This window comes from Pseudopipra pipra, chromosome 21 (assembly GCF_036250125.1).
Source record: "Pseudopipra pipra isolate bDixPip1 chromosome 21, bDixPip1.hap1, whole genome shotgun sequence".
In the NCBI taxonomy this organism is placed as follows: Eukaryota; Metazoa; Chordata; class Aves; order Passeriformes; family Pipridae; genus Pseudopipra; species Pseudopipra pipra.
The window spans coordinates 5327675-5351451 of record NC_087569.1 but is presented as its reverse complement, the minus strand read 5'-3'; the positions used below and the strand labels follow the sequence as shown (position 1 = coordinate 5351451).

Sequence of the window (23777 nt, the reverse complement as noted above, 5' to 3'; positions counted from 1 at the left end):
CATGCCATACATTAAATTTTATACTGCCACTAATACACATATACCTCAAATTCCACTGTTTTAAGAGGAACAAGCTGCCCACAATCCATGACAGAGGCATTTCCTGACAGAGCAGATGCTTCCCAGGAGAAACCTGAAAAAGGCCCAGCAGAGTCACTACATTTACGGCCACGGGTAATGCTGATTTGAACTTGGTTTCCATGACCATGAATGCACACCAAGCTGGGGAGCTGCCTTACAAACCTTAACAAAAGCCAGTTTTGTTCATTTCTCTGTGAGATATTTTGCAGCTCTGTGAGCCCAGTTGTAACTACAGACCCCAAGAACTTGTATTTATAGTGTTGCCCCTGGGATATTGGACAGCCAGACGTTCTTTCTCAAAGGCCTGTGATGCAAAGGCAGCACTGGGCATGAGCTGACTGGGGCAGTGCCAGCTTCCCAGATTTCCAGCACCTCACCTGTGCAGAGGAGGGATATTGAACTTCCATTGTTTCTTCACCCTTTGGCTTCGCAGCTGAATCCCAAATTCTCACAATTCATCTACTGAACCTCACCTGTACCTGATCTCAAATAAATCAGCTACACACAGCACTTGTTTGCATCACCCACATTTCAAAAGCAGCAACTAGAGGTACAGCAAACCACCTTTTTCTTTCTTTTTTTAAGCAATCCCACCTTGTTTTTTGAGCTATTCTGGCCCTTGGCAGCAGGAGAACACACTCACACTGAGCTCTGCCTTGCACCCAAGCAGGTGTGGGGTAGGATTGCAGGCAGCACAGAGTTCTGTCTTAGAGGGAATAGGAGAGGAGGGGACAAGTCTGCAAGTCTGGGACAGAGGGCATGGATAGCAAGGAGGCTCAGCACCAACTTAATTGCAGATTTTGTGAATGCAGAAAGCTCAGGTCAAAGCTGCAGTGCTATTCCAAACAATAAGGGCTTATTTACTGCTTAGGCCACATCACAGGAATGCTGGGAATACATAAGGAAAGACAAGCAACTGAAGTAATTGTGAAACAGTAGGATTTCACAAATAAAACAATCAGCATTTATTGTTGTATTACAAAACACTTCATATTTTGGCAATATTTTACAGTTTATCCTTTTCCTTCTTAGGGCCTGTTGAAAAGGTATGGGGGGAAAAAAAGAGGAGAATGTTGAAATTAAGATTAAATTTCAATGTCTTGCTTAAAAAAAAATCCTCCCAAACCACCCCAGTCCCTCCCACCAAAATAAAAATCTAGTTTCACTCAATTCCACTATCCAAAGAGGCCATGGGTGAAGCTGCAGGCAATTTCACTATCAAACGCATCAAGAAGACAAACAAAACATTCACAGTGGTCTTCAGTATGGTCTGTTGCGTTGATCATTTCTGAAATCATTTCTGGAAGGGAAAGAGAAAGTTATAAGCAAATGACAAGTTGAGCAAGTAACAAACAGTCCCTTCAGTCAAACATCTCTACGCTGACGTCTGTGCGTTGCTCTGTGTTTAGAGAGCCTCGTCCAAACACGCTCGCAAAACACACTCAACTGACAAACTGGGTTATTTTTCTCCGGAAGCTCCTATCTGTAGTTAATATTTTCATAGCAGAGTTGTGCCTGCACACATAAACAACCCTTTTCCCACAGCCCCTCTCTGAGTTCCACAGCCTGTTTGCTCCACAGCCAAGCACCTCTTACCTTCCTCCCATTTTGCCCCCGTAGCCACCTCCCCGATCGCCGCCTCGGCCCCCGCGCCCTCGGTAGCCTCTTTCTCCTCCATAGCCACCTCTGCCACGGAAATCTGGGGCAAAAGGCAGACAGACACATCAGTCAGGTTTTGCAGAAAGACGCAGGTGACACGAATGCTTTGAACACTTAAGAGATGGGGCTGTTTTTACACACCTCCTGGAGGACGTGAATCTTCTGGTCTGGGCTCACCACACTGGTTGCAGGAATTCCTGCGAGCGAAGTTCATGTTGCCACAGGACCTGGAACAGACAAGGATTCCCCAGACTGAGCTGTGAAGAAACTCCAGGAGCATACATGAAGCACCCCTGCCCGATTAAAATGACACTTACGGGTTAGGACAAACCCAATCACCATTTTTGGGTTCCCCACTTCTACCCTGGAAGCCCCCACCTCTTCCATATCCACCTCGTGAACCTGTAGACAAAATTATAATCAGAATAAAGGAGGGGAAGTGTCTATGACCTGCACATGAGAAACATTTATTAAGGACTGTCACTGGCTTCAGAACCCAAGTGACAGACTTTTCAGGTCGAAGGAGTGTTTAATGTAAATATATCCCTACTATTTATCATAAATTCTTTTTCAGCAGTAAAGGGAAACTTGATCTGCTTGAATTGCCAATGGGTAAATATAAACCCACTGTGTGCATTAATAAAGTTTCAGAAAGATTTAACAACATATAATGTTAATCACATATGGCCAGACTTAGTCACAGAACAAAAATTTAACAAAAAGCTGCCTGGATTAATCCCAGGATGCCTCTGACATGAGCACAGGGACAACAGTCTTGTTTTCTGCACTACAAAGATGAAGAACTTTTATACAAATTAAAGTTCTTGAAGAATCATTTTTAATCAGGCCTATCTGCCTGATTTAAAAACTAAAATTTGTTGACAGCCACCACCCAAAGCACGATTCCTGGAAAATGGGAATGAATATCCAGTGGACTATTGACAAAACTGTACATGCAGAGAATCAAGGACTCTCTTTAATTAAAGGAGTCAGACATCCAACAGCTGCTCTGAGTCAGTAGCAGTTGAATAATGTACCCTGCTTAATACCAGCTGGAAACATCAGAGTATCTCAAGGCTTTGCTGTAACAAGCAAATGCTCACTGGGAATTCACACCTATGTACGTGGCACTGGTACAGCCTCAGCATCACTGTTACACTCTCTCTTTAAAAGCAACGCTGAGACAAGATCTGGAGACTTTCCAGTTCTAAAGGAAAGCATAAATTCTGTGCTGTGCAAAAGAGATTACTGATTTCAGTTTACTTAACTTGGTTCAGTCCTTATTACTCCCTTTCCTGGCAGAATCCCAAAGGCTCATATATTTGATGAATCACTGCTTCAAAGTCAACTTCTCTTTCATAAGTCAATCACAGTTAAAAAGCATTTAACAATGCAAAAACAAGGATTCTACAGATTTTAGTCCCACCTCGGCGTCCTCCACCTCCACCTCCTCTCATGAATTCAGGCCTTCTAGTTGCAAAAGAAACTTTGATAACATTGCCATTGAATTCTTTTCCTGTGGAAGGAGAGAAAGGATCAGTACAGCTCCCAACAACACAGCAGCAAGCCCAGGAGAGCAGAACTGATTTGCACACAGAGACTGAAAACAAAGCTCTTGAGACAGAGGGAGGCTGCAGTAAATCTCTTGGTTTTGAAAGCACTGGTCCAAAGGTGAGATGGTAAACATGAGGTACTTGTTAGGCTCTCCATAAACCCACAGATATTTTAGTTTAAAGGAGATCTGAAGGTTGCAATTTAAACAGACATAAGGATGTTTAAAAGATTTCTGGCCATGTTCAAGAATAACTAGTTTGGATGTTCAAACTCTGTTTGTAATTCCAAGGCAGGCAACAAGGCTTCTGTATCATTCAACAACCAGCACAAAACTTCACTCCCAAGTGAGTGTATTTTAAAAGTTCATGTTTTTCAGTTTCAATTCTTCATAGACACAACATTTATCACAGAGCAAACAGGACTGCACATGTGCCTTATAGAGTCATATTTGCTTTACCCTCCTAAACAAAAGTGAATTTGCATTTTATATAGCAAAATATAACCACCAAACAGCATGCCATGCCAGATTTTTTATGCAGTATCATTTCATACCAGATGTAGAGTATGTCCTTTTGTTTCTACCCAGTATCACTAAAATTCTGTGCACACACAAGGTGACAGGAGCAGGCACTTTTCCCTCACCCCCTCAAGTTAACTACTACCAGAGTGTCACTGTTATTTCCTGCATCAAGTCTGAAGCGTTTCACATCAATGTATTTCTGGGATAAGCCTGTAATTTTAAAAACCCTTGTTCTTCACTGAGTATATACAAAGCACTCAGCACAAATTGCCATAAACATTCCCAAACTCTAAAAATATCAATACTAACACCACAGGGAATCCCTCCAGCTGCTCACACAGATTACAGCTCTGTTGCTCTGTACAAGAAGTGACATGAACACCACCTCTCACACTTTCTGCAGGGATGACTGAGGTACAGCAGCAACCCCCCCCCAGTTTCATTACACATTTTTGGTCTAAACCACCAGCTGCTGTTTCACCAAATGAGAGAGAAATTCAGCACACAAAAGATCCCATGAAATACAGGTATTTGTTTAAGAAAAACACACAAAACCCACCAAAAAGACAAAATGAAAAGCCACATAAGTAGCAGCACAGGGTCCCCAATGAGGTTATTGATTTGCTTCTTCCACTGCCTGTTAGATTCATAAATAGCAAAAAGAACAGGTACTCTCACCCACCATCAAACCAGTCAATGGCTGCTTTAGCAGAAGGAGGGTCATCAAAAGATACTGTTGCTTCTCCCTTTGGTTTGCCAGTATCCTTGTCTGTGTAAAGATTTATCATAGGCTTGCCAGTCTTTTTGTTGGTCTGAAAAGAAAGGTTGTACACTTGGCATTCACCAGGAGAAACACTGGTAAAGTCAGTTCAGAGCTAACACTAAGTATCTTTAGAAAGAAGATTCTCTTGGAGCTGGCCTGCAGAAACTGAGGGATATAACTGAGTGTTCTCCATGAAGTAATGATGGATGGGCTCAGTGTTAAAAAAAATGAGGTCAAGTGCCCCAAATCCCAATTTAGAATTGCAGAAACAGAAGCAGCAGCCTCAGAACACAGAGGCACACATGTGAGGGTGTATGAGGGTGCTACAATGGATAGAGTGTCAGGGTTATAAAGACTAAAGAAGAGACACAAAGCAATCTAAATGTCACTAGGAAAAAGGTGCTAGTGCTGCCAGCCTACAAATGAGCTGTCAGCTGGGAACTCAGATAAAATATTATCTACAACTGCTGGGGAGTCAGAGCAAACTCTGCCTTGAATGATACCAGTACATTTCCAACACACCAGCTCCACAAGTTCTCTTCCTTCTGACCAATGACTTCTCATTTCACATACCTTTATAATACCAATTTGTTTGAAATAGTCTGCCACTTGATCTGTTGAAACATCCTCCCCGAGTCCTTGCACGAAGATGGTGTTGTTATCAGAGTTGTCAGACTCTGAATCTATGGAAAAATAAGCTACATTTACCATGTGTTCCTGTGGTAGTAACAGCAGCAACATTTAAACCTCAGCTCTGTGCTGCCCAGTAGCAGACCCTTAAATCCCAAAGACATCTTGTGTGAAATAAAGGATGAGCAGGGAGCATAATTTTGAAGTTAGCACCACCAACTTCAAAAAGGCCCACGCAGCACCTTCAGATGCTGCAGTACATCAGAGAATACATTCGGGAGCTGACCAGCTGCCTGCCACACACTCAACTTCTCCACGCAGCTGGACATCCCAACCCATCAGAGCAGTGTGTGTTTTAAATAACCCAAGCTTAGCAGAAGTGGGATGGCAGTGAAAGCAGCTGCTTGGCTCAGGCAGATCCAAAGTTCATCAGCAAATTCTTACTTGCTGCGTGAACATCCAAATATTCCCATGCGCTTTAATAAAATACATTTCTTTCAAGGAAGACATGCTTTAGCTACATTTCTTTTGAGCCATGGGAATTGCAGCCACATCCATCTTTCTGGACATACATTTTAAAAGCAGTGACCTAAGAGCTACAATCCACTCCCACTCACTGCTTGTTTTCTTACCAGCATCTGATCTCGGTCCATAATCCCTTTGACCTATGAAATGGATTTGAAAAAAAAAAAAAAAGAAAGAAAAAAGACTATTTTTAGCAAAGCACTTTCAAGTGACTTTTTTAGCAACAAGAAAATATATAAAGAATGTATGCAATGCATCTAAGATCTAAGACATTAACCAGAGACTTAGAGAATATTTAGATTTAAACGTTCAACAGAAGGTGTCTGTAGGACGTTAACGTGTTCTTTAACTTGCAGCATGTGGCAGTTGCCACACTGATGCTGTGCTGGTGTTTGCTTGCAAATGCTGGTTGTCAGATCACCAAGCAGTTTCCCACTTTTTTTTTTTCTACCTCTAGTACCATTCTAAGAAGCATTTGTAACAAAAATTAAAAAAAAAGAAAAGAAAAAAAAAAATCCGGTGAACGTCACTGTCTCCACAAATTCTTTCATGCAATTTGACAAAAGTAGGAATCCAGTTTATTGCTACAAGTTTGGCTACTAAAACTCGTGAACACACCAGCCTCACCAAAACTCTATAATGCTTCTACTAGATAGTAACAAGATATTGGTGGCTTTTAGATTTATAAAGAATTTCCACTGAAACATTTTTGGATACTCGGCACTTACCACCGTAATTTTTGAAGCCACCACGGTCACCACCACTGCAGAGGAAAAATTGAAGAAATGATTTCTTCCTTAAGTCTCTACATGCTGAGCCCAAGGCTCAATCTACAGTTAACTGATGACAAGTTGAGAGTTACTGTCTGGCAGCTAAAGCACCATCTCTATGTTCTCCTCACTACCCGCTCACGTTCAAAGATTAAATTACATGAAAGTGAATAATCTCTCAGGGTGCTGCACTGGAGAAGAGAAGCCCTAAGGAGTATTTTAAACCAACCCATCCACATGTTGTTGGTTCAATACTTTCTCCCATCCCACAAGCCAAAATAACTGCTATTAAAAACTGGGGTTTAAACAAAAACGTTATTTTTGTGAAGGTTAATGGGCTTTAATTGTAGATGTAATTGCTACTTTGGGATAATTAGTACTTTAGTACTTTTCTAGAAGTAAAAAAGAGCTAAAATTAATTAACCTCCATTTTTATGCATTTATATACAGGGGATAAATTAGCAGAATCAGCCATTCTCTGAGCAAGGGGCTGTGGGGACCTACTGTACTACAGCACTTGACATTACAGAGAAGGTGTGTGTATGTGAGCTTCAAAAGCAGAGGCCGTGAAGTTTTATTTCATTCATTCTGAAACCTGTGGCACAAAATGTAGACCAAGTTAAGAGATTACACACATCAATTTTCAAAGGTTAGAAGGGGATTTAAACAGGTTGTTATGCCTCCAATTATGTGCATGAAAATAAACCCTCGCTCTTTTCAATGGAAAGGTTCGTACTTGCATTTTTAATTGCATCCATGTTATGAACACAATATAATCAATACTCAAAGCCTTCAGGAAAAATACAACCCACTGGATTTTTTTAGAAGGTCAATAACTAAATGTCAGAAAGACTATATCATACTGTACAACTGCCTGTTTGTCATCCCTCACGAGGGGGGGCAGAGCTGCCACCTCAAAATTAGGCAGGGTGACCTAATCCTGAGAGCTTTCACACAAGATAAAGGCAGTGTGAGCTCAAATCCTGTTGCAGAGGGATATTCCAGCCTCTGGAGTTGTTGTGCCTCTTCACCAATGCACTTTATGACTAGAAGTCACTCCAGGTTTTAATTCTCTCTGCCCACACAGCACAGTCCAAACACACAAACATCCAGCAAAAGACAATGAAATAAAATTAGAGAGTAACTTCTTTGGCAGAGTCATGAATGGAAGGTGCTGATACTTAACATCTATGAGATAAAATCTGCCCAAAGTGAGGAACAAAGAAATAAGGTTCCAACAGGTTATTATTAAACCTGGATTAAGAGACATTCTTTGGAGGGTGACTGACGTTCTGTGACAGTACCCAGGTGTTTGTCACGACAGGTTACATTTTTACTGAGACTCTCCTTAAAATAAATTTTTGCTGCAGATTTTAGTGCTGTTTTACAGAAAAAATCTGAATGCTAAATTGCAGTGTCATTTACTCATAAGTAATTCACTCTGCTCATTAAAGAGGTAACATGAATGAATTTTATATGCCACATCAATGCTGCTCTTTATTCAAGGCTGGCTGTTTTCAGTGATAAAAACACAATGGTGATCATAAAATTTACTGTAAATACCTTTCTGCCATCTCCAATTCACTTCAGCTAAAAAAAAAGAACTTCATTATGACACAACAATTTTTAATAGGAATGCCTGTTCTTCTGGGATTTTAACTCAGAAATAACAAGAGTGAATAATATCAACCATGGAAACATTATCAAAGTTTTCCAACCCCAGAGTACAGTCCCAATTCATCAGGACAGCAATATCCAGAACATGTTTTCTGATGTGAAATTATACAGCAGCAGAGACATAAATTTGAAAACCCCAACTATCTAAAAACTTATAGAAAATAATTTTGTGTCAACAAATGCAGGACCTTACAGGAAGTGAGGATTTTGTAAGATGCTGGGGTAAAAATGTGCACCATGATTCTGTGAAGTGAGAGCTGGATATATAAAATGTAAAGGAAGTCTTAGTCCAATGCCCAATTCCTACCTCTGTGCTCCAGTAATTCTGCACCCTGCACTAACAAGTGCAATCCATAATTTTTAATTAGTTTTAATTAATGTCTATAGAAATATGTTTTTGCCCAAATATGTTTCAGTTCAGTCCCACATGGCCAACCCCACAAAAATCTGCATCAGTTCACTAACAGGTACCTTTGATGATGGTTTAATGTTTTTCTATATTTTTAAGTCAGATTTTATGTGTGATTTATAAAGCTGCACTGTGTTACCTTCCAGAGATTGCTGGGCAAAGCTACCCAAGATCCCCATGAATCAGGTAGATATCCTGCAGCAAGTGAATTAAAACACTGACACTGGTTGCAAGAAGCTGATGCCACAATCTCAGATCTACCCCTTCCTGAGACCCAAAATTCAATCTCAGCAGCTGAATTAGTTCCCATATTATTGTCCTAAAACATGTGGAAAATATAACTGCAGTGTTTCACAGCCCATTGCTTCACCAGGCCTGCAGACAGACAAAGAGATGGGTGACCAGATGGACTTTGGAGTTTTAACATTCTGTATCAGAAACATGAACAGGCAGCTGAAACTCAGCAGTGCCACCAACTAAGATAATAAATAAGAGACTGAACTGCAGGCAGCCAGAATATGATGAGGCACCACTCACAGAGACAAAAACCTGCTGCTGTGAAAGAAATGTCCAATGTTCTTTCCTCCTATACTCAGATTCATCATCACCTACTTGACTGTAAATGGAGTTCATCTGGATATTGCTCACTCCAGCTGGGAACAGCTCTTTAAATTAAAGGCACAGGTACATGGGGAGCTCAGCACAACAGATACAAGAAATGCAGTTTTAAAAAGTCATCAGATATTGGCAGAAGTAGCACTAAGAATTCAGGGACCAACTTTCAGCCTCCAACATGTCTCACCAAGTGTGTTGGAGTTACACATAACAGTGTATTTTACAGACAAGAAAGGAATGCTTAGTGCACCAGTAGTCACTGACAGATGGCTTTTTTTTTTTCCTGCCTATATTTGCCTCTGTTCATGTATTTCCAAAGTCTCTGTAAGCTCAAGCATACCTACTATAAGTCAAAATATTAATTGTGAGCACAAATCACACAGTAAAAACCATTTGCACGGAGCTGCAGTTTCTTTATGTCCCACTAGTTCCCATTCCTAATAGCTGATACAACAATCAAGCTGCATAGGTAGCTTTTTTTTTATAGCACATCAACATAAATCAGTACAAGAGTTAAAAAATAATCTATGCTGAGCAAAGTTAGGATTTCTATGACAAATCCTAACACAGTGATAAATCCTTTCCAAACTGCATCTGTGCAGTTCACCAACACAGTTTGCACGAGCAGAGAGTCAAAGGCAAAGCTTCTTTCACCTGCTTTGTATTGCTCCTGTATTTCCCACTTACAGGCTTAACCAGAACAATTCAGTCCCACAACCACAATAAACAATTCATTCCTTATTTTTCAGATGAGGACTAACAAAAAGGTGATTAATCCTACAAGGAGGCTTGGGTGAATTCCATTCTCAAGACCTGCCTTCTAACCAGAAGATGACACTCTTCTACTATGGGTTTGAAAAGGAGAAAATATTTTACTTCTTAGCCACAACACAAATTAGTGAGATCATCGATTTTTCGAGCTTCAAAGCAAAAGGGGTGGGAAAATTCTACTAAAATCCCAAAAGATGCAACTCAAGACCATTAAAAAAATTATTCCATCCCTGGAAGTGTTCAAGGTCAGGTTGGACAGGGCCTGAAGCAACCTGGTCTAGTGGAAGGTTCCCTGCCCATGGCAGGGGAGTGGAAGGAGATGATTTTTAAAGTCCCTTCCAACTCAAACCATCCTGGGATTCTGTGATTACAGCAGTGAAAGTATCTGTGTAGACAAGATTTTTAGATTATTTCCTGATGGCTATGGAATTTTCACAATTTAATGTTAAGCATTAAAGTGTGATCAAAGTAAACAACTGAAAATGATGGTTACTGGAGACTGACTTGATATTCCTACACACATATTTTCCCAGGAAATAAAAAAAAAAATATCTAAGAGAAACACCCCTCTCAAAAAAAAAAAAAACAAACCTAAACCCCACAATTTCAGAGAACTAAACATCATTTCATACCTTATTACAAGTTATTTTCCCCTTGACTATACAGCTTGTTCTTTAATTTGACCCTTTAGACTTTTCTAATAAGCATGTCTGGTAAAATACATATGTCAGCAGCAGAATCCTCTGTCAAATTATGCAAAAAGACTGAATAAACACCTATGACACTGTACTTCCAGCAAATTTCCACTACAGATGCTATTAAAGACACCATCACTTAGCAGAAGCAGACAGAATTCCTAATAAATGCCTTCCCACTTTGCTATATTTTCCCCCACCTCCCCATTCACCTCCCCTCTTTTCCTTCTTTTGGCTTCCAAGTCCACTGAGGGACTATGATCTACATGGATGTGTGACCAAAAGTTTTCTTACATTTTGGAAAAACATGGGAAGAGGCTTTATTTTCACAGACATTATTTCATTTCTCTTAATCTTGCAAAGACCCAAGTGTGTTTCCAAGTGACAAAATCTACCAGTGTGTTTTTTGAAGCTCACATTCATTCCTCTTGTTGGAAAGGGCTCAGCTATAAATGGATTTTTTAAAAATCCAGGTTTTCTCACAGGAATATGGAAAACCCTCATCCACACAGAAAATCTAATTTAAGAAAAAGAAGTTCAGTTTTAACTGAAAATCAACTTAGAAATTATTTTGCTAGTTAAGTTTATATTATATAAGGTACTACATATTACAGATTTTTGTATTATATACATTTATGTTTATTTATCACATATAGTTTTTATGTTTATTATATAAATTATGATAGAAAAATTAGGCATTAAGTTTATATTATATAAAACTCCAGCAAACATAAAATAACTATTGATATGCTCTTGTCATTGTGCTATCACACCTATTTAGAAGAGGCAGGGCCCACCTACATCACTAAAACCAAACCATGAAGTACAATTGGGGAGCAGCAGGCAAATTTCAAATATGGTTTAAAAATATATTGTTTTTAAAAGTACCCAAGTACTGGATTATTTTATTTAAATTAGATCAGTTCCAACATACAGCACTGTATAATTATAGTGGATTTTATCTGGAGTTTAGCAATAACCCAGAGCTGTGCAGCCCTTTGAAGGGCTGACAAGCAACACCTCAAAGCTCACTTGAAGCTTCAACATTCTTGCCCTGCACCAGTGAACACTCTGCACCCTCAACCATTTCAGAGGCACTTAAAGGGGAGCCAGCTGGGAGAGTTTATTAATAAATTATATGTCCTATGGCCTAATTCAATAGGCTTTAAAGCAAAGGTCCCAGTCTCAGACCTTTCCATGAAATCATCTGCAAGCACAAAATTAAGTATGTGCATAAATTTTCTTGACAGGGCCCAAGGCAATTGATAAAGGGGTGACAGCATTGTTAGTATCTCAAATCTACCCAAAATAAACGTGTTTAGACTGACAGATAAATCAATAATAAAAAATGTGTTTTAATAATCCATAGAAGTATAAAATATAAGTTCAGAACTGCAAAACCAGCAAAGAACGAGTAACGTTACTACTAAATTATTCCTATCACTGCAAAGTCAAAATACTTCCCTGCTAAAATGTGAGCTACCTTAGCTATGAATTTATCAAACTTTCTCGATCCCTGGCTGTTGGTTTTCTTGCCATGGATAACAAGGGATGGGCTGGGGCAGTTTTTGTGTTGCAACTCATGCAAACAAAATGTGTCAGAACAATCAAATGCTTGGTCTCAATCTATCTGAACCTAAGAGCTCTTCCTATGCAAAATGCATTTCTTGTGCAGTGCAGAAAGGTTTTAATTTTAGAAACCTTCCATTTTTGGAAATAAAAATCTGAATCACTTTAGGAACAGACATATAGTAAACAGAAATTAAAAGCAGCTAAAGCGTAAGAAAGAAGGGTAAGGAAACTGCAGGCACTGGAAGGAGATCACTTACCTATATCCAGACATATGACCTCTTCCATCCATGTCATATCCCCCTCTACCTCCTCCCTGTGACCCGCCATATCCTCTATTATCTTCTCCATACCTACTCTTTTCACGTCGATCATCTGGAACAATGAGTAAAACAAAGCACGAGTAAATTGGGTGCAAACTGCGGTGCTGAAAACTCACACCCTTCAGTTCCCACCCCTCTCCATTAAATCTGAAAAAAGTATCAACTCCTAAATCTCTCTGACATCATCTGTGCCACAAAGTAACTGGGGGAAAAAAAAAAACAAAAAACAAAAGGAACTTTGCTCCCTTATCTCCCTTGACTTCCAGGGTCACAAGGTATATTAGAATGTAAGCACTCTGTAATTACACTTCATTTTCCAAACATTAAACACATACTGTCTAAAATATACTTTTCATCTGACTTCCATACAGCCTTCCCAGTTTGCAAAAGACATCAGTGAAGACAGAACAAGGATAAATAGAGTGGGTTGTGCTGCTGGTGTGAAGTTATGCAAAAAAAAAGGCTTCATCTTAAAGCTTCTTTTATCTCAGAATTCACCTACACAGCATAAAGCTGGAATGTGAAGTGCAAAAGCTCTTCATGACTGATCAAGACATGTCACCCTCATGCAGGAAGAAGGTTCAAAATAGCTTGGGAAGAAAATTCCATCTAGAATTTGCAGAACACAGGGATTCTGCAAGGCTGCCTCTAACATAAGCAAATGCAACCATTTGGGGGCCCCAAAAGTGTTTCACCTCTGCATAATGCTTTGAAAGTCTTAACAAATAAAACATCCCCCGAGAGTAGAAATAGAAGAGCTTTAACTATTCATCAAATAACTGCCTGTGGAAGGAAATCCAACTATTTCACAGCGTCTCCGCTCAGTTTTATTAGCCAATACTGAAATTCAACCTGTGAATTTTACCTTGGCTGTTGTGGCTATAGCTTCCCTTCTGAGACTGGTAGGATTGCTGAGAGTGGCCATATGAGCTTTGGTGCTGGTTATAGCCTGACTTTTGGTCATATGAGCTCTGGTGGCCATAGCCCGACTGCTGGTCATACGAGCCCTGGTGGCCGTAGCCCGACTGCTGGTCATATGAGCTTGACTGCTGGTCGTAAGAGTCTTGGTTCTGTCCATAGCTTGACTGCTGGTCATAAGAGCTTTGGTGCTGACCATAGTTTGACTTTTGTTCATAAGAGCCTCTTCCACTTAAAACAAACAGAATTTGAATTAATAGCTAAATGTTCACAGAACAAGAGAGCAACGCAACGGTTGAAAATTCATGACATTGCTACAATCTCCCGGTCACAGTTACCTCATTACTGGCATAGGGATGTGAAAATACTCTGTTTCATCTCTGTTGGGATGCATCTGGCTTCCTCAGTTTCCACTGTAAAGGTAACTTAAGAGCATCCCTCCTTTCACATATCCCAGTACAACACTTGCTTTCTCCCCTCTCCCAGTACCATAAATGGCTGATGGAGAGCCCATGACCTGCTAAACACCAAATCCTTCTCTGTGGAACTGCAGGGCAGAGCCTCAGTGCTCAGCTCATGTTGTACTGTACAGCTGAGACTTGCTGCCTAAAAACCCCCAAATCCCCAGTTTTGCTTTCAGTGAATTGCAACCTCTCTTCTTCTGGCCATTTTACCATTTGTCAAGAGCTTTTCTAACTCCTGTGATGGTCTCTAACACACTTGCAAGTTCTTCTCAGTTTAGTGCCATCTACACCCCACCAATCTTCATCAGGAACACAGACCAGTAGCACATCCAGGATATTTCCAACACAGTGCAGCTCTACATTCCACAAGGGAGTCGTAAATCTTCTCTGACTAATAACTTCAGAGGAACCACAAGGGAATCTCACCTACACCACGCTTCCCTAGGCTACTTCAGCTTCCAGAGCAGAACCAGAAATATTCTGAAAATCCAGATTTATGGGAGAACAGTTCCATCTAGGTTACCCTTTCACAGGAAGACATAATATGGATTTATGAGAAATAAATTGCATCCAGGGAACACTGGCTGTTACTCATTCCTTTGTTTTCCCTCAGGTACTTAGTTGTGCCTTAACTGTCTGATTTTTTTCAGTAACTGAAAATAAATCTCTGAGCTCTGCCATCCTTTCTTCTCTTCCTCCTCCCTGCTTCCATCCTTTTTCAAAAGATGAGGCACTAGATATGTCCCGTTCCAGTCTTTGGGTAATATTACTTGCTAGTCAAAAATATCTCAGAAAAAAAAAAAAAATTCCAGAGCCTATAGAAAGTTTCCACCAGCTTCTCAAAGCATTTTAAGATCCAGTCCATTGGGTCCAACCAATCTCAAAATATCCCACCTGTGTAAATACCATCTAATCTGCTCTCTCCCAGTCCTAACCTAGATCTCATCTTTAACCTTGCTAATCCCAGTGGTAAACAGCTTGTGAAGATTTTTATTAATGTCTTCACTCCAAAAAGGTCAGCTCTGCTTCAGCCTTTGCACCATCCCCAATGAAGGAAGCATCACTGACAGCATCCACCATTTGCTGCTTTCCCCCTTCACATGTGACAGCTACAATTTTGTGTCCACCCTCTTGTAAGCTGCTACCATTTAATTTCTCAGTTTCTCCTTATTTGTTACAACCACACATCAAAAAGTTTCCCTCCATTGTCTTTTCTTCATTTTCTCGATCATGAACAGCTTGTTGGAGAATCTACATGCTGCATTTTTTTTTCCAGTGCACATCTACAGAGTTAAAACCCACATTATTACCTCTGCAGAGCTCTAATAAATGCTCAGAAAATAAAGCAAAGCAAAACTTAACCACATTCCTGCCTTTGTTAGGGAAAAAAGACATCCTGAGTGACAGCACATACTGCTGGCAGATTAAGACTTTGTTTTTTTTATATTAAGATGTTTTGTAATAATAACTACAAAACCAGAAACCAAGTACAGGTTTGCTCAAGTCCAGATTGTTTTATCACCTTGTAAAAAACTACAAAAATACTTGAACCTTGGACACAAGAATGAGGTTGAGAACATGACAGTGTATTTTAATGAGGTCACATGATCCTCATAAAGCTCCAAGACGAGCAGTAACCTCAGGGTGTACACACAAAGCTTGTAAATTAGACAATGAAGGTATTTTAGCACTAAGTGGCCTTTTCAGTCATTATGGGAAGTTAGGTTGTGTTTTCCAACATACTCTCAAAGTTGTATCCTTAATCCTCCTGAAACTGAATCTAATACAACCATCACTTAACAAGTCAAACACATCTGCAACAGCACAGCTCTGGATCAGAGTGCAGAGTTTGCAGGAGCACACTGAAGTTATTGATGAGGATGTAAAACCACAATGTTTTCAGAATTCTACTCAGCTGGCAAAACAAAAGTTAATTCTTACATTACATTTTTGAATCCTTTATTCTTCCTCCATCAAGAAAAGGCATTCTGAGCCAGATAAGTAGCCTGCAATCTGAGAACAGCTACGAGTTTCCTTGCTAACAGTTTATCTGAAGTTAATAAAAGAGCACTGGAAGTTTAAGCAGAAGAATGTGATTGGAAAGGTATTTGTTATGTCTTTTTCCTAATCAAAATACTCCTCAAAGTCAACTCATCATTGCAACCACTATCCAAAGACTTTCTAAAGTTTATGTCCTCATACAGCTGGGACTTCAAAACAACTGCATCCATCCTTATATAAAGAAATATTCTTCCTGTACCTCCTCATCTTTCAGGCATTAAAAATGTCTTAAGAATGTGGATTTTCAAATGTTTGCCTTTTTTAGACATGACATCAGGAAATTTGCTATAGCTCTAGCTAAGAATGTACAACTGCTAGACGTTATTTTAAATACACACTGGTAAACTCTGCTTCCTTACCCTCTAGATGACCCTTTCTGCTGGCCCTGGCTGCCATAAGACTGCTGGTTGTATGAGCTCTGATTCTGATTTTCGTAACTGGATTCATCATCGTATCCCTGGGAATCTTGTCCATAACCTGGAAATGGAGGAAGAAAATTTTTAGTCAATATTCACCTTTTAATTCCTGCCAATGAATGTAACAAGCTAGCCAAACCTGATTGATTTTGTCCATAGTTCCCATGATAGCTTCCATAGTTCTGTCCATAGGAGGAATTGTCTCCACTCTGCCCATAACCAGAATATCCCTGTAATTTCAAGAATGTATTCAAATAAGTGTAACTTCCACAGCAGGTAATTACAGTTTTCCTTGGCCAGACACAACTGCAAACATCAAGCACAGCTGGGAATGGAATTCTTCCTGGCCCAGGAACAATTATTTTCACCCAAGGAACATCTGCTTTGAAAGACATGATGTTTTTTTCAACATACCTGTCCTTGTCCATAATTCTGACTGCTCTGATTGCCATAGGACGAGTAGCTGTAAGAGAAAAATGCATTTAGGAAATGCTTACAGTGCCCTTCAGATAGATTGGAAAGTAAAGGTATTTTTGGTGTCATTTTAAGTTTCTCTTCATTCCAAAATAGGTGTTTAATCCGAGTACTGCAGTTGCAGGCACTTTAGAACCACATCAGTGAACTAATTGTTTCCACAATTAGTCCTTGACTGTCAGAAGCCAGAAGAGCTTATTTTAATTTCTGCTGCATTTCAAGCATAAATTCAAACTACATGAAAGCTGGGTTTACTGTAATTTGACAGATTTTTCAGCCCAGAAAACTTTACATAAAACAAAGGGCCTTTACGTTTTTCAGGACGTTCTTACAGAGTCAATTTTATTTTAATTACGGTCTGTTTGGTATTTGTTGAACAATCCAAGAATAACACCACCATCAAAACCCACTCTAGTTTTATATTATACTTACTCATTATTCTGCCACTTCAAGCCTTCAGGAACTGACAGAAGAACCATGTGCTGAAACTCATCGTGCTCAGACACAAATCCAAACTCAGGCAGTGCTACATGCACAGAACCTTGTGATTTTCATTAGCACACTCAGCATTAGCTGTGATTTTCACACTTCCATAAAAACACTTGTTTCCCTGATTAAAATACGCCCCCAAATTGCAGCTTTGGGCCTTATAATAAATATAATAACCTTTGACTAAAATCTTAGTGAACAGCTTAAGGCAGTCACATGAAAAATATTTCCCTATATTCATATTTCAAAAGATCTATTATGAGATGGCATTCCAATATACATCTGATTATTGTCCTCTCTTCAGGAACACAGACTGCTTTTTCTTGTTTTATAAGACATCTTGATAAAGGTTCAGCTGCAAGCTTTCTGCACCCATAACTCCAAAAGCATATCAACGCTCTATCATGCCTGAAGATCCAATCATCATGTTGGGAATATTAAATGGTCTTTTATTTTGCTGGTGTATTTGCTAACAGTAAAAAAACCCAACCCCACACATACCTCTGTTGGCCCCCAGACTGACTGTAACTTCCAGAATCTAGAAAAAGAAACAAGTCATATTGAGAATTTCCATTTAACGTTTTAGTCCTTTATTTAGTACAGGAGGAAAAAAGGTTGGGGAGAGGTACAAAGGTTCAGTGCAACTGCTTTCCCTGCAGAGTTAGACAGCTTCCTCTTTATTAAGAGAAAATGTTAAGACTGGGATGATAGGAGCACAGGGTGTGGGGGACAAGACAGAGCTACAGCCACTTAGAACTGTCCTTTTTGAAAGACCTGAATTCCATTTTTAAGGCACCTCTTCAAATATCTGGGACTGCACAACCCCTCTGATGGCTACAGAATATGGTGCCATCATCAACGGGCAGAATGCAGCAGCTTAATTAATCAAGCAAAGCTAAGTAGGTTAGTCTGCTGAACACCTTTTTAAGATGCCCTAAGAAAGCTCTGCCCAGCAAAAGGGCACAGGCACGGGCAGGATGGGGAGAAATCAGGGATGGAGGAGCCGTGACAATTCCCTTTGCTCACACTGCAAAAGGAAAAACGCTGCCGAGAGCCCAGCAGCACGTGACAGAGGCAGCCACACAGAACACACACACATGGCTCCAGCAGAATTCCCACTGTCAGGAGCAGGCTCCAGCTCTCCAGGGGTACCTCACGGCCCCTGCTGTGGGACCTCTGCACTGCACGGGCTCTGTCGGTCTCACTTTCTGTGCAGGAGCCCCAATTTGCTCAAAATTCCCACCTTCCTGTCAAAACACAAACACCTTCTCCCTGTCTCTACCAGCCTTCCCAGGACTGTCACTCTGGATAACAGTCCCACAATTCTTCTGTTCCTTCCAAATCACTTAATGAATTTACATAAACACTGTGGGGCTGTGGTCTAATAAAAACTATCAGGAACTTCTCTGTTTTCATCCCTAATTTCAGTCTTTCCTCCACGTTCTCTCTCCAAGCTCTACACCCAGAACTGCCTAAAAAGCTGACACTGAGAATTAATTACAACGCAGGGTAAATGTCATAAATGACTATAATCATTTTCCAATCAAAGCACTCATCAAATTGCTGAATCTGCTCATTATCCCTCCCTCAGCAGGTAATAAATCCAAGCCTGCCAGTGCTTACACGTACACTCAAACACAGGTCTGATGAGGGCATCACTGGAGGTGAGGATGTGAGGTGAGGGTATCAACTGAGCTATTCAGACACCAAGCAGCATTTTTAGTGGTAAAGTATCTCCTCAGAGCAACACAAAGTATCAAATTTCGTATTCTGTAACAGAAACATTTACCAAAAGCTGAGACGAAATAATGTTTCATTTTGCATGTCCTATAAAGCAGTTTTACTCAAATGTGAAATATTCTCCTCCTTTTGCACTGCCACACAAATATTTCATTGCTTTTTCATACTGAAAGGCAATTAAACCCCCAATGTAGATGTGCAATTCAAATTTATTGTTTTAATGACAGTAAGGTAAAATTTTTACAGTTTCAATTTAAATGATCACAAAGATTACTGTTAAATAGGTAACCACATTTTGAAGCAGGCTTATGGTTTAATTCTAAAATTTATATGCCATTAATGCTGCTAATTAAAGAAAAGAATATTAATGGTTGTATCAGAAAGAATTATTGAGTGAGGATGTAACTAGCTATAAACTGAAGGACTACATTTAATCTCCTGAGCTTCTCCCTAACAAACTTCTGCCAAACCAAAACATTTTGGGAAAAGTCTGAAAGCAACCAGATAAGGAGCCTGCAAAATATGAAAACACAGAATCAGAGGAATTTCCTTTATTTATACATTTTTCTACATCCTCTGTTGGACCTCTCACAGATTTCTGATCAATTTATTTTCGTGGGCTCAAGGGGGACAAGAGTCTGTAAATATTTTTTGAAATAAGCTTATTCTGGAAATTCCTGGGTACACGTTTTTACTGAATGTTTAAAAAGCTTGTGGAAAAATTTCCTGTGGATGAAGCGGGGCATAGGAGACTAATCACCTTGCAAGGCTCAGGGGGTGTATTCCTCTTAGAAGAATTTGAAAATGAAGGTTCTTATATGATGTAATTTATATAAAGAAGCAGAATTGCTTTTCAATACTCTCACCAGAAAAGGAACCTCATGTTTGAACATCAGAGCTAAAAATAGAGGAGACAGGTGACTTGACTGGTCAGTAGCTGAGGTACGGAGAGAAAGCGGGTTTAGTTTACTGCCAAGCTTTACTCATTTAGTAGAAAAATCATTATTTGGACTCGTTTTAGTAGCTTTGGACACATTTACTTTCCACGGTAAACAACTGCTCCTTGCCTTAAAGGATTCCTTTAACACACTTTGCTCTGTTTGTGTTGTCTATCACTCACACATGCAACCTGAGACGACACAAAAACGGCTCGACCCTAACAAAACATGGCTCGCTCCACAAAGCATACATGGCCTTGGAATTCCTCCTCCCACTCTGGGATACACTGCTATCCAAGGCTTGCCAGGGGCAGCGCTGCTGGGGAGACCCAAACATCCAACCTCAAAGGGGATGAGGAAAGAGCACCAGAACATGCTCGCAGAGGCCCCAGGAGAAGCTGGGCTGTGTCAGGTCACCTGGGAGAGCAGATCCTGCCTCTGTGCTCAACTAAATCCTCTGCTGGAAAACAATCACAGCCAGAGCGTTTTTAAGCCCAGAGAAGGGGGATGTGAAGCCCCGACTTCGCTCTGCTGGTACCCCCCGGGTGTGAAGAGCAGCTACTGGGACACAAAGGCTGGTCCCTGGGGTGGGAAGGGGGGAGCATGTCCCATGAAAGGGGGGCACGATCCAGTGGGGGTGGTGCCTCCATTCCACGGGGGTGCTGATCCAAAGGGGAGCACATAAACCAGGCTGAGGGGAGTGGCAGGACCCAAAATGGGGTTCACATCTCACACGGGATGAGGGGGGAACGCAACCCAAATGGGGGGCCCACACAATGGAACAGCCATGACCCAAAAAAGGGGGCATTTATATATGGCAGGGTACACGACCCAAAGGAGGGTCCACATGTCACACTGGGACAGAGTGGGGTGGGAACTGCAAGCTGGGGTTCACATGGGGGAAGGACCATGATCCACGAGGGGGGGCCCTTACATCGCACACCAGGGGGGTACACGACCCAAAACGGCCTGCAGTGGGGGGCATGAACCAAAATGGGGTCTGCATCTCACACCATGCGGAGCACGGGGGGAACACAACCCCAAACGGGGGGTCCACACCAGGGAAGGATGACGAGCCCAAAGGGGGGCATTTAACATTTCGCACCCAAACAGGGGAGCCTACACTGGGGGGCACGAACCAAAACGGGGTCGGCACCTCACGTCTGAGGGGCTACAAAGCCCCAAGTGGGGGGCTTAAACTGAGGGGCACGAACCACAACGGGGTCCACACCTCACACCGGGGGGGTTGTGGCACAGGCCAAAACGGGGGGCTCACGCTAGCAGAGGAGGGGGCCTAGACCGAGAAGGGGGGCTGCATCCCACGCAGCCCCCGAGCTGAGGACCCCAAGGGGACTCTGCCCCCTCGCCCCCCCCCAGTTGCGACACGGGGGGCGCGCGCCTGGCCACGCCCCCCACGGTGAAGGGGGCGTGGCCTGCGCGGCTCGCGCAGCGGGGGCTCCCCGGGGAGGGGGCGTGGCCTCTGCCGAAGGGGGCGTGCCCACGGGGGCCACCGGCGGGGGGGCGTGGCTCCCCTCCCCCTCACCGAGCCTGGGGGGAAGGGGGGCGTGAGGCGAAAGCGACCGCGTCCGTCCCCCCCCATCACCCCCTCACATATAACATGGCCGCGGGCCTTTCCCACCTGCGCCACATGGCCGCTGGCTTTCCCGCCCTCCCACCGCGCCCGCAAACGGACCCGCCGCGCCGCCGGTGCGAGGCTGAGGGCCCGGCGGGGGGGGGGGCTGTCGGCACCTACCCGAAGCCATGGCGGCGGCGCTGAGGGGGCGGCGGGAGCGGAGGGAGCGCAGGGACCGACCCGCCCGCCGCGCCGGCCGCGCGCACACTGAGGCACCCGCAGCTCGCGCGGACTGCGGGGCCCGCCGGCCAATCGGCGCGCGCGGCGCCTACCACTCGCCGCGCGGCCGAGGGGGATGGGGAGGGACGGGGACGAGAAGGGCCGTGCCAAAGTACGGCGGGCGGGGGGGTTGGTGATGTGTGTGTGTGTGTGTTTGAGGGCTGTGCGCGCCCACCGGGAATCGCGGAAAAGGATTGAATTCGTTTAATTAATACATGGTCAGGGTGCTCACGGGGACATAATGGGGCTGTACGCCCCCGCTTTTCGCCCCTCCCTGGCCTTCCCCCCCCCCCCCCCCCCCGCGGTTCCCTCGCAGTGCCCCGGTTGTGCTTCATCGTTTGTGGCAGATGCTGAATGGAGTTTAAAGAAAACATCCGAAATCTGGGTTCTAAAGGAAGGGAAAAAATAGTTTGGCAGGGTTTCTGGCTATCTTAGAAAAAGGCAAATATCAGCTTGGAGAATGGTCTAAAGAAAGGGGTCATGAGCTTGGGAGCCTCTTCTATGGAACGTGAAGGTTTGCTTCGGAGAGGAGGAGTGATGAACTGAGAAGACAGCAAAAGCGACGCTGATTGTTTAATCTTATTATTTTTACAAGTCGTGTTTCTTGTTTCAGATCAAGCTGCCTTCTTGTGGGAGTTGGGAAGTTAGCAGTTGCACCTTTCTGTCTAGGGACAGGGTGCACATGCATCAGCTAGGGAACAGCGAGGTTTTACCCTGTTTTTATTTCCAAAGGCAGTGAGGAGCCCTCTCTGATTTCAGCTGAATGTTTTGAGCAGATTTGCAGAGAAGTTGGGCTCTTTCTTCCCCCCTGGGCGTAGCAGCAGGAGGCAAATCCCACTGCCACAGCCGAAAATAAGTTTCTGCAAAACAGGCAGTGACTGGAATGATTAATTAAAAAAGAAAAAAAAAAAAAAGGAGAGGGGGAGTTGAGCTCCCTGCCTGTCTTTTGGTTTCTACTTGAGAAACTTCATCTCCTCCAGCCACAACGTTTTGTCCTGTGCCATAAGCCTTCCTGTGACAACCTGGGACCTCACAAAGACTGCCTGTGCAATGTTGGGATTAGGGCAGATCCCAAACAATGCTCCATAGCCAGGGGAGGTGGAGGGATCTTTTGCTCTAGGAGAGCTTCTCAGTGTTTGTGCATTCCTCATGGACTGAAGGATTGTCATAAATGGAAACTGGAATTAGTTGAGAGTTACAAGCTCATGTGTCTGTCTGTCTGCTGATAGATCTGTGCTGTGCTCTCCTGTGGCTCCCAGTCAGAAACTTTGAAGCTGGGATATGGAAAAGACATCAGCTCTTCAACCCTCTGCTCTTCCCTCTCGTCTGGAAAACAGCAGAGTTCACAGAATCACTGGGGTTGGAAGGGACCTCTGGAGAACATCCAGTCCAAGCCCCCTGCCAAGGCAGAGTCACCCAGAGCAGGTGACACAGGAACATGTCCAGGTGGGATGCATGGTGTCAACAGATTTTCTCCTTTTGTGCAAATATAGTCTTTTTCTAGCACAATATCCACAGCTCCATCCCCAAATCTCTTCCAACTACAAACTCAAGAACAGATACAATTGTTGTGGTCAGTGCTAACCATGTGTGTAAAGCAAGCCATGACCACAGTGAAGGATTTCCCTTGAAGGGATCAGATTAAGTTCTCCCTACTCCATCATCTCCTTGTGACACTTGCAAGAACTTCGATATCTCCATTTATAAGCTGCCAATTCCTCTCCTAAATCTGACTAAAACTGGCCAAATAGTTAAGCCAATATTGCTGGGGAATTGAAGACAGACACAGAATATGAGCCTCATGCAGGTTCAGCCTGGTTTGAACACACAGATGTGGAGGAGGGCTGTCCCTCCATTTGCTCCA

General features: G+C 42.4%; 1 protein-coding gene across 2 annotated transcripts; it reads right to left on the bottom strand.

The window, feature by feature from the left end:
- Window positions 1-1022: 1022 nt before the first annotated feature.
- Window positions 1023-21937, bottom strand: TAF15 (TATA-box binding protein associated factor 15). 2 transcript variants are annotated; one of them, XM_064677832.1, is made up of 16 exons: window positions 21815-21937; window positions 17885-17921; window positions 16835-16883; window positions 16560-16650; window positions 16364-16481; window positions 13427-13710; window positions 12499-12613; window positions 6461-6495; window positions 5840-5872; window positions 5151-5260; window positions 4497-4626; window positions 3167-3256; window positions 2058-2142; window positions 1882-1967; window positions 1678-1780; window positions 1023-1381 (listed from the first exon to the last, which is right to left on the bottom strand). In XM_064677832.1, exons 1-16 carry the CDS (start codon window positions 21822-21824, stop codon window positions 1342-1344), a joined length of 1416 nt encoding a protein of 471 aa, XP_064533902.1. In that variant the 5' UTR covers window positions 21825-21937; the 3' UTR covers window positions 1023-1341. The 2 variants fall into 2 exon arrangements, with proteins under 2 accessions (XP_064533902.1, XP_064533904.1); XM_064677834.1 differs by lacking the exons at window positions 6461-6495; window positions 16560-16650; window positions 16835-16883; window positions 17885-17921; window positions 21815-21937 and having other exon boundaries at window positions 16364-16545.
- Window positions 21938-23777: the final 1840 nt, after the last annotated feature.

Excerpts from the sequence above, each read along its gene's own strand:
- TAF15 (XM_064677832.1), bottom strand. Across the intron at positions 16,482-16,559 it reads CTATGGACAAAATCAATCAG|GTTATGGACAAGATTCCCAG; the intron begins GTTTGGCTAGCT and ends CTCCATTTCCAG. Across the intron at positions 12,614-13,426 it reads CTATAGCCACAACAGCCAAG|ATGATCGACGTGAAAAGAGT; the intron begins GTAAAATTCACA and ends TCATTGTTCCAG.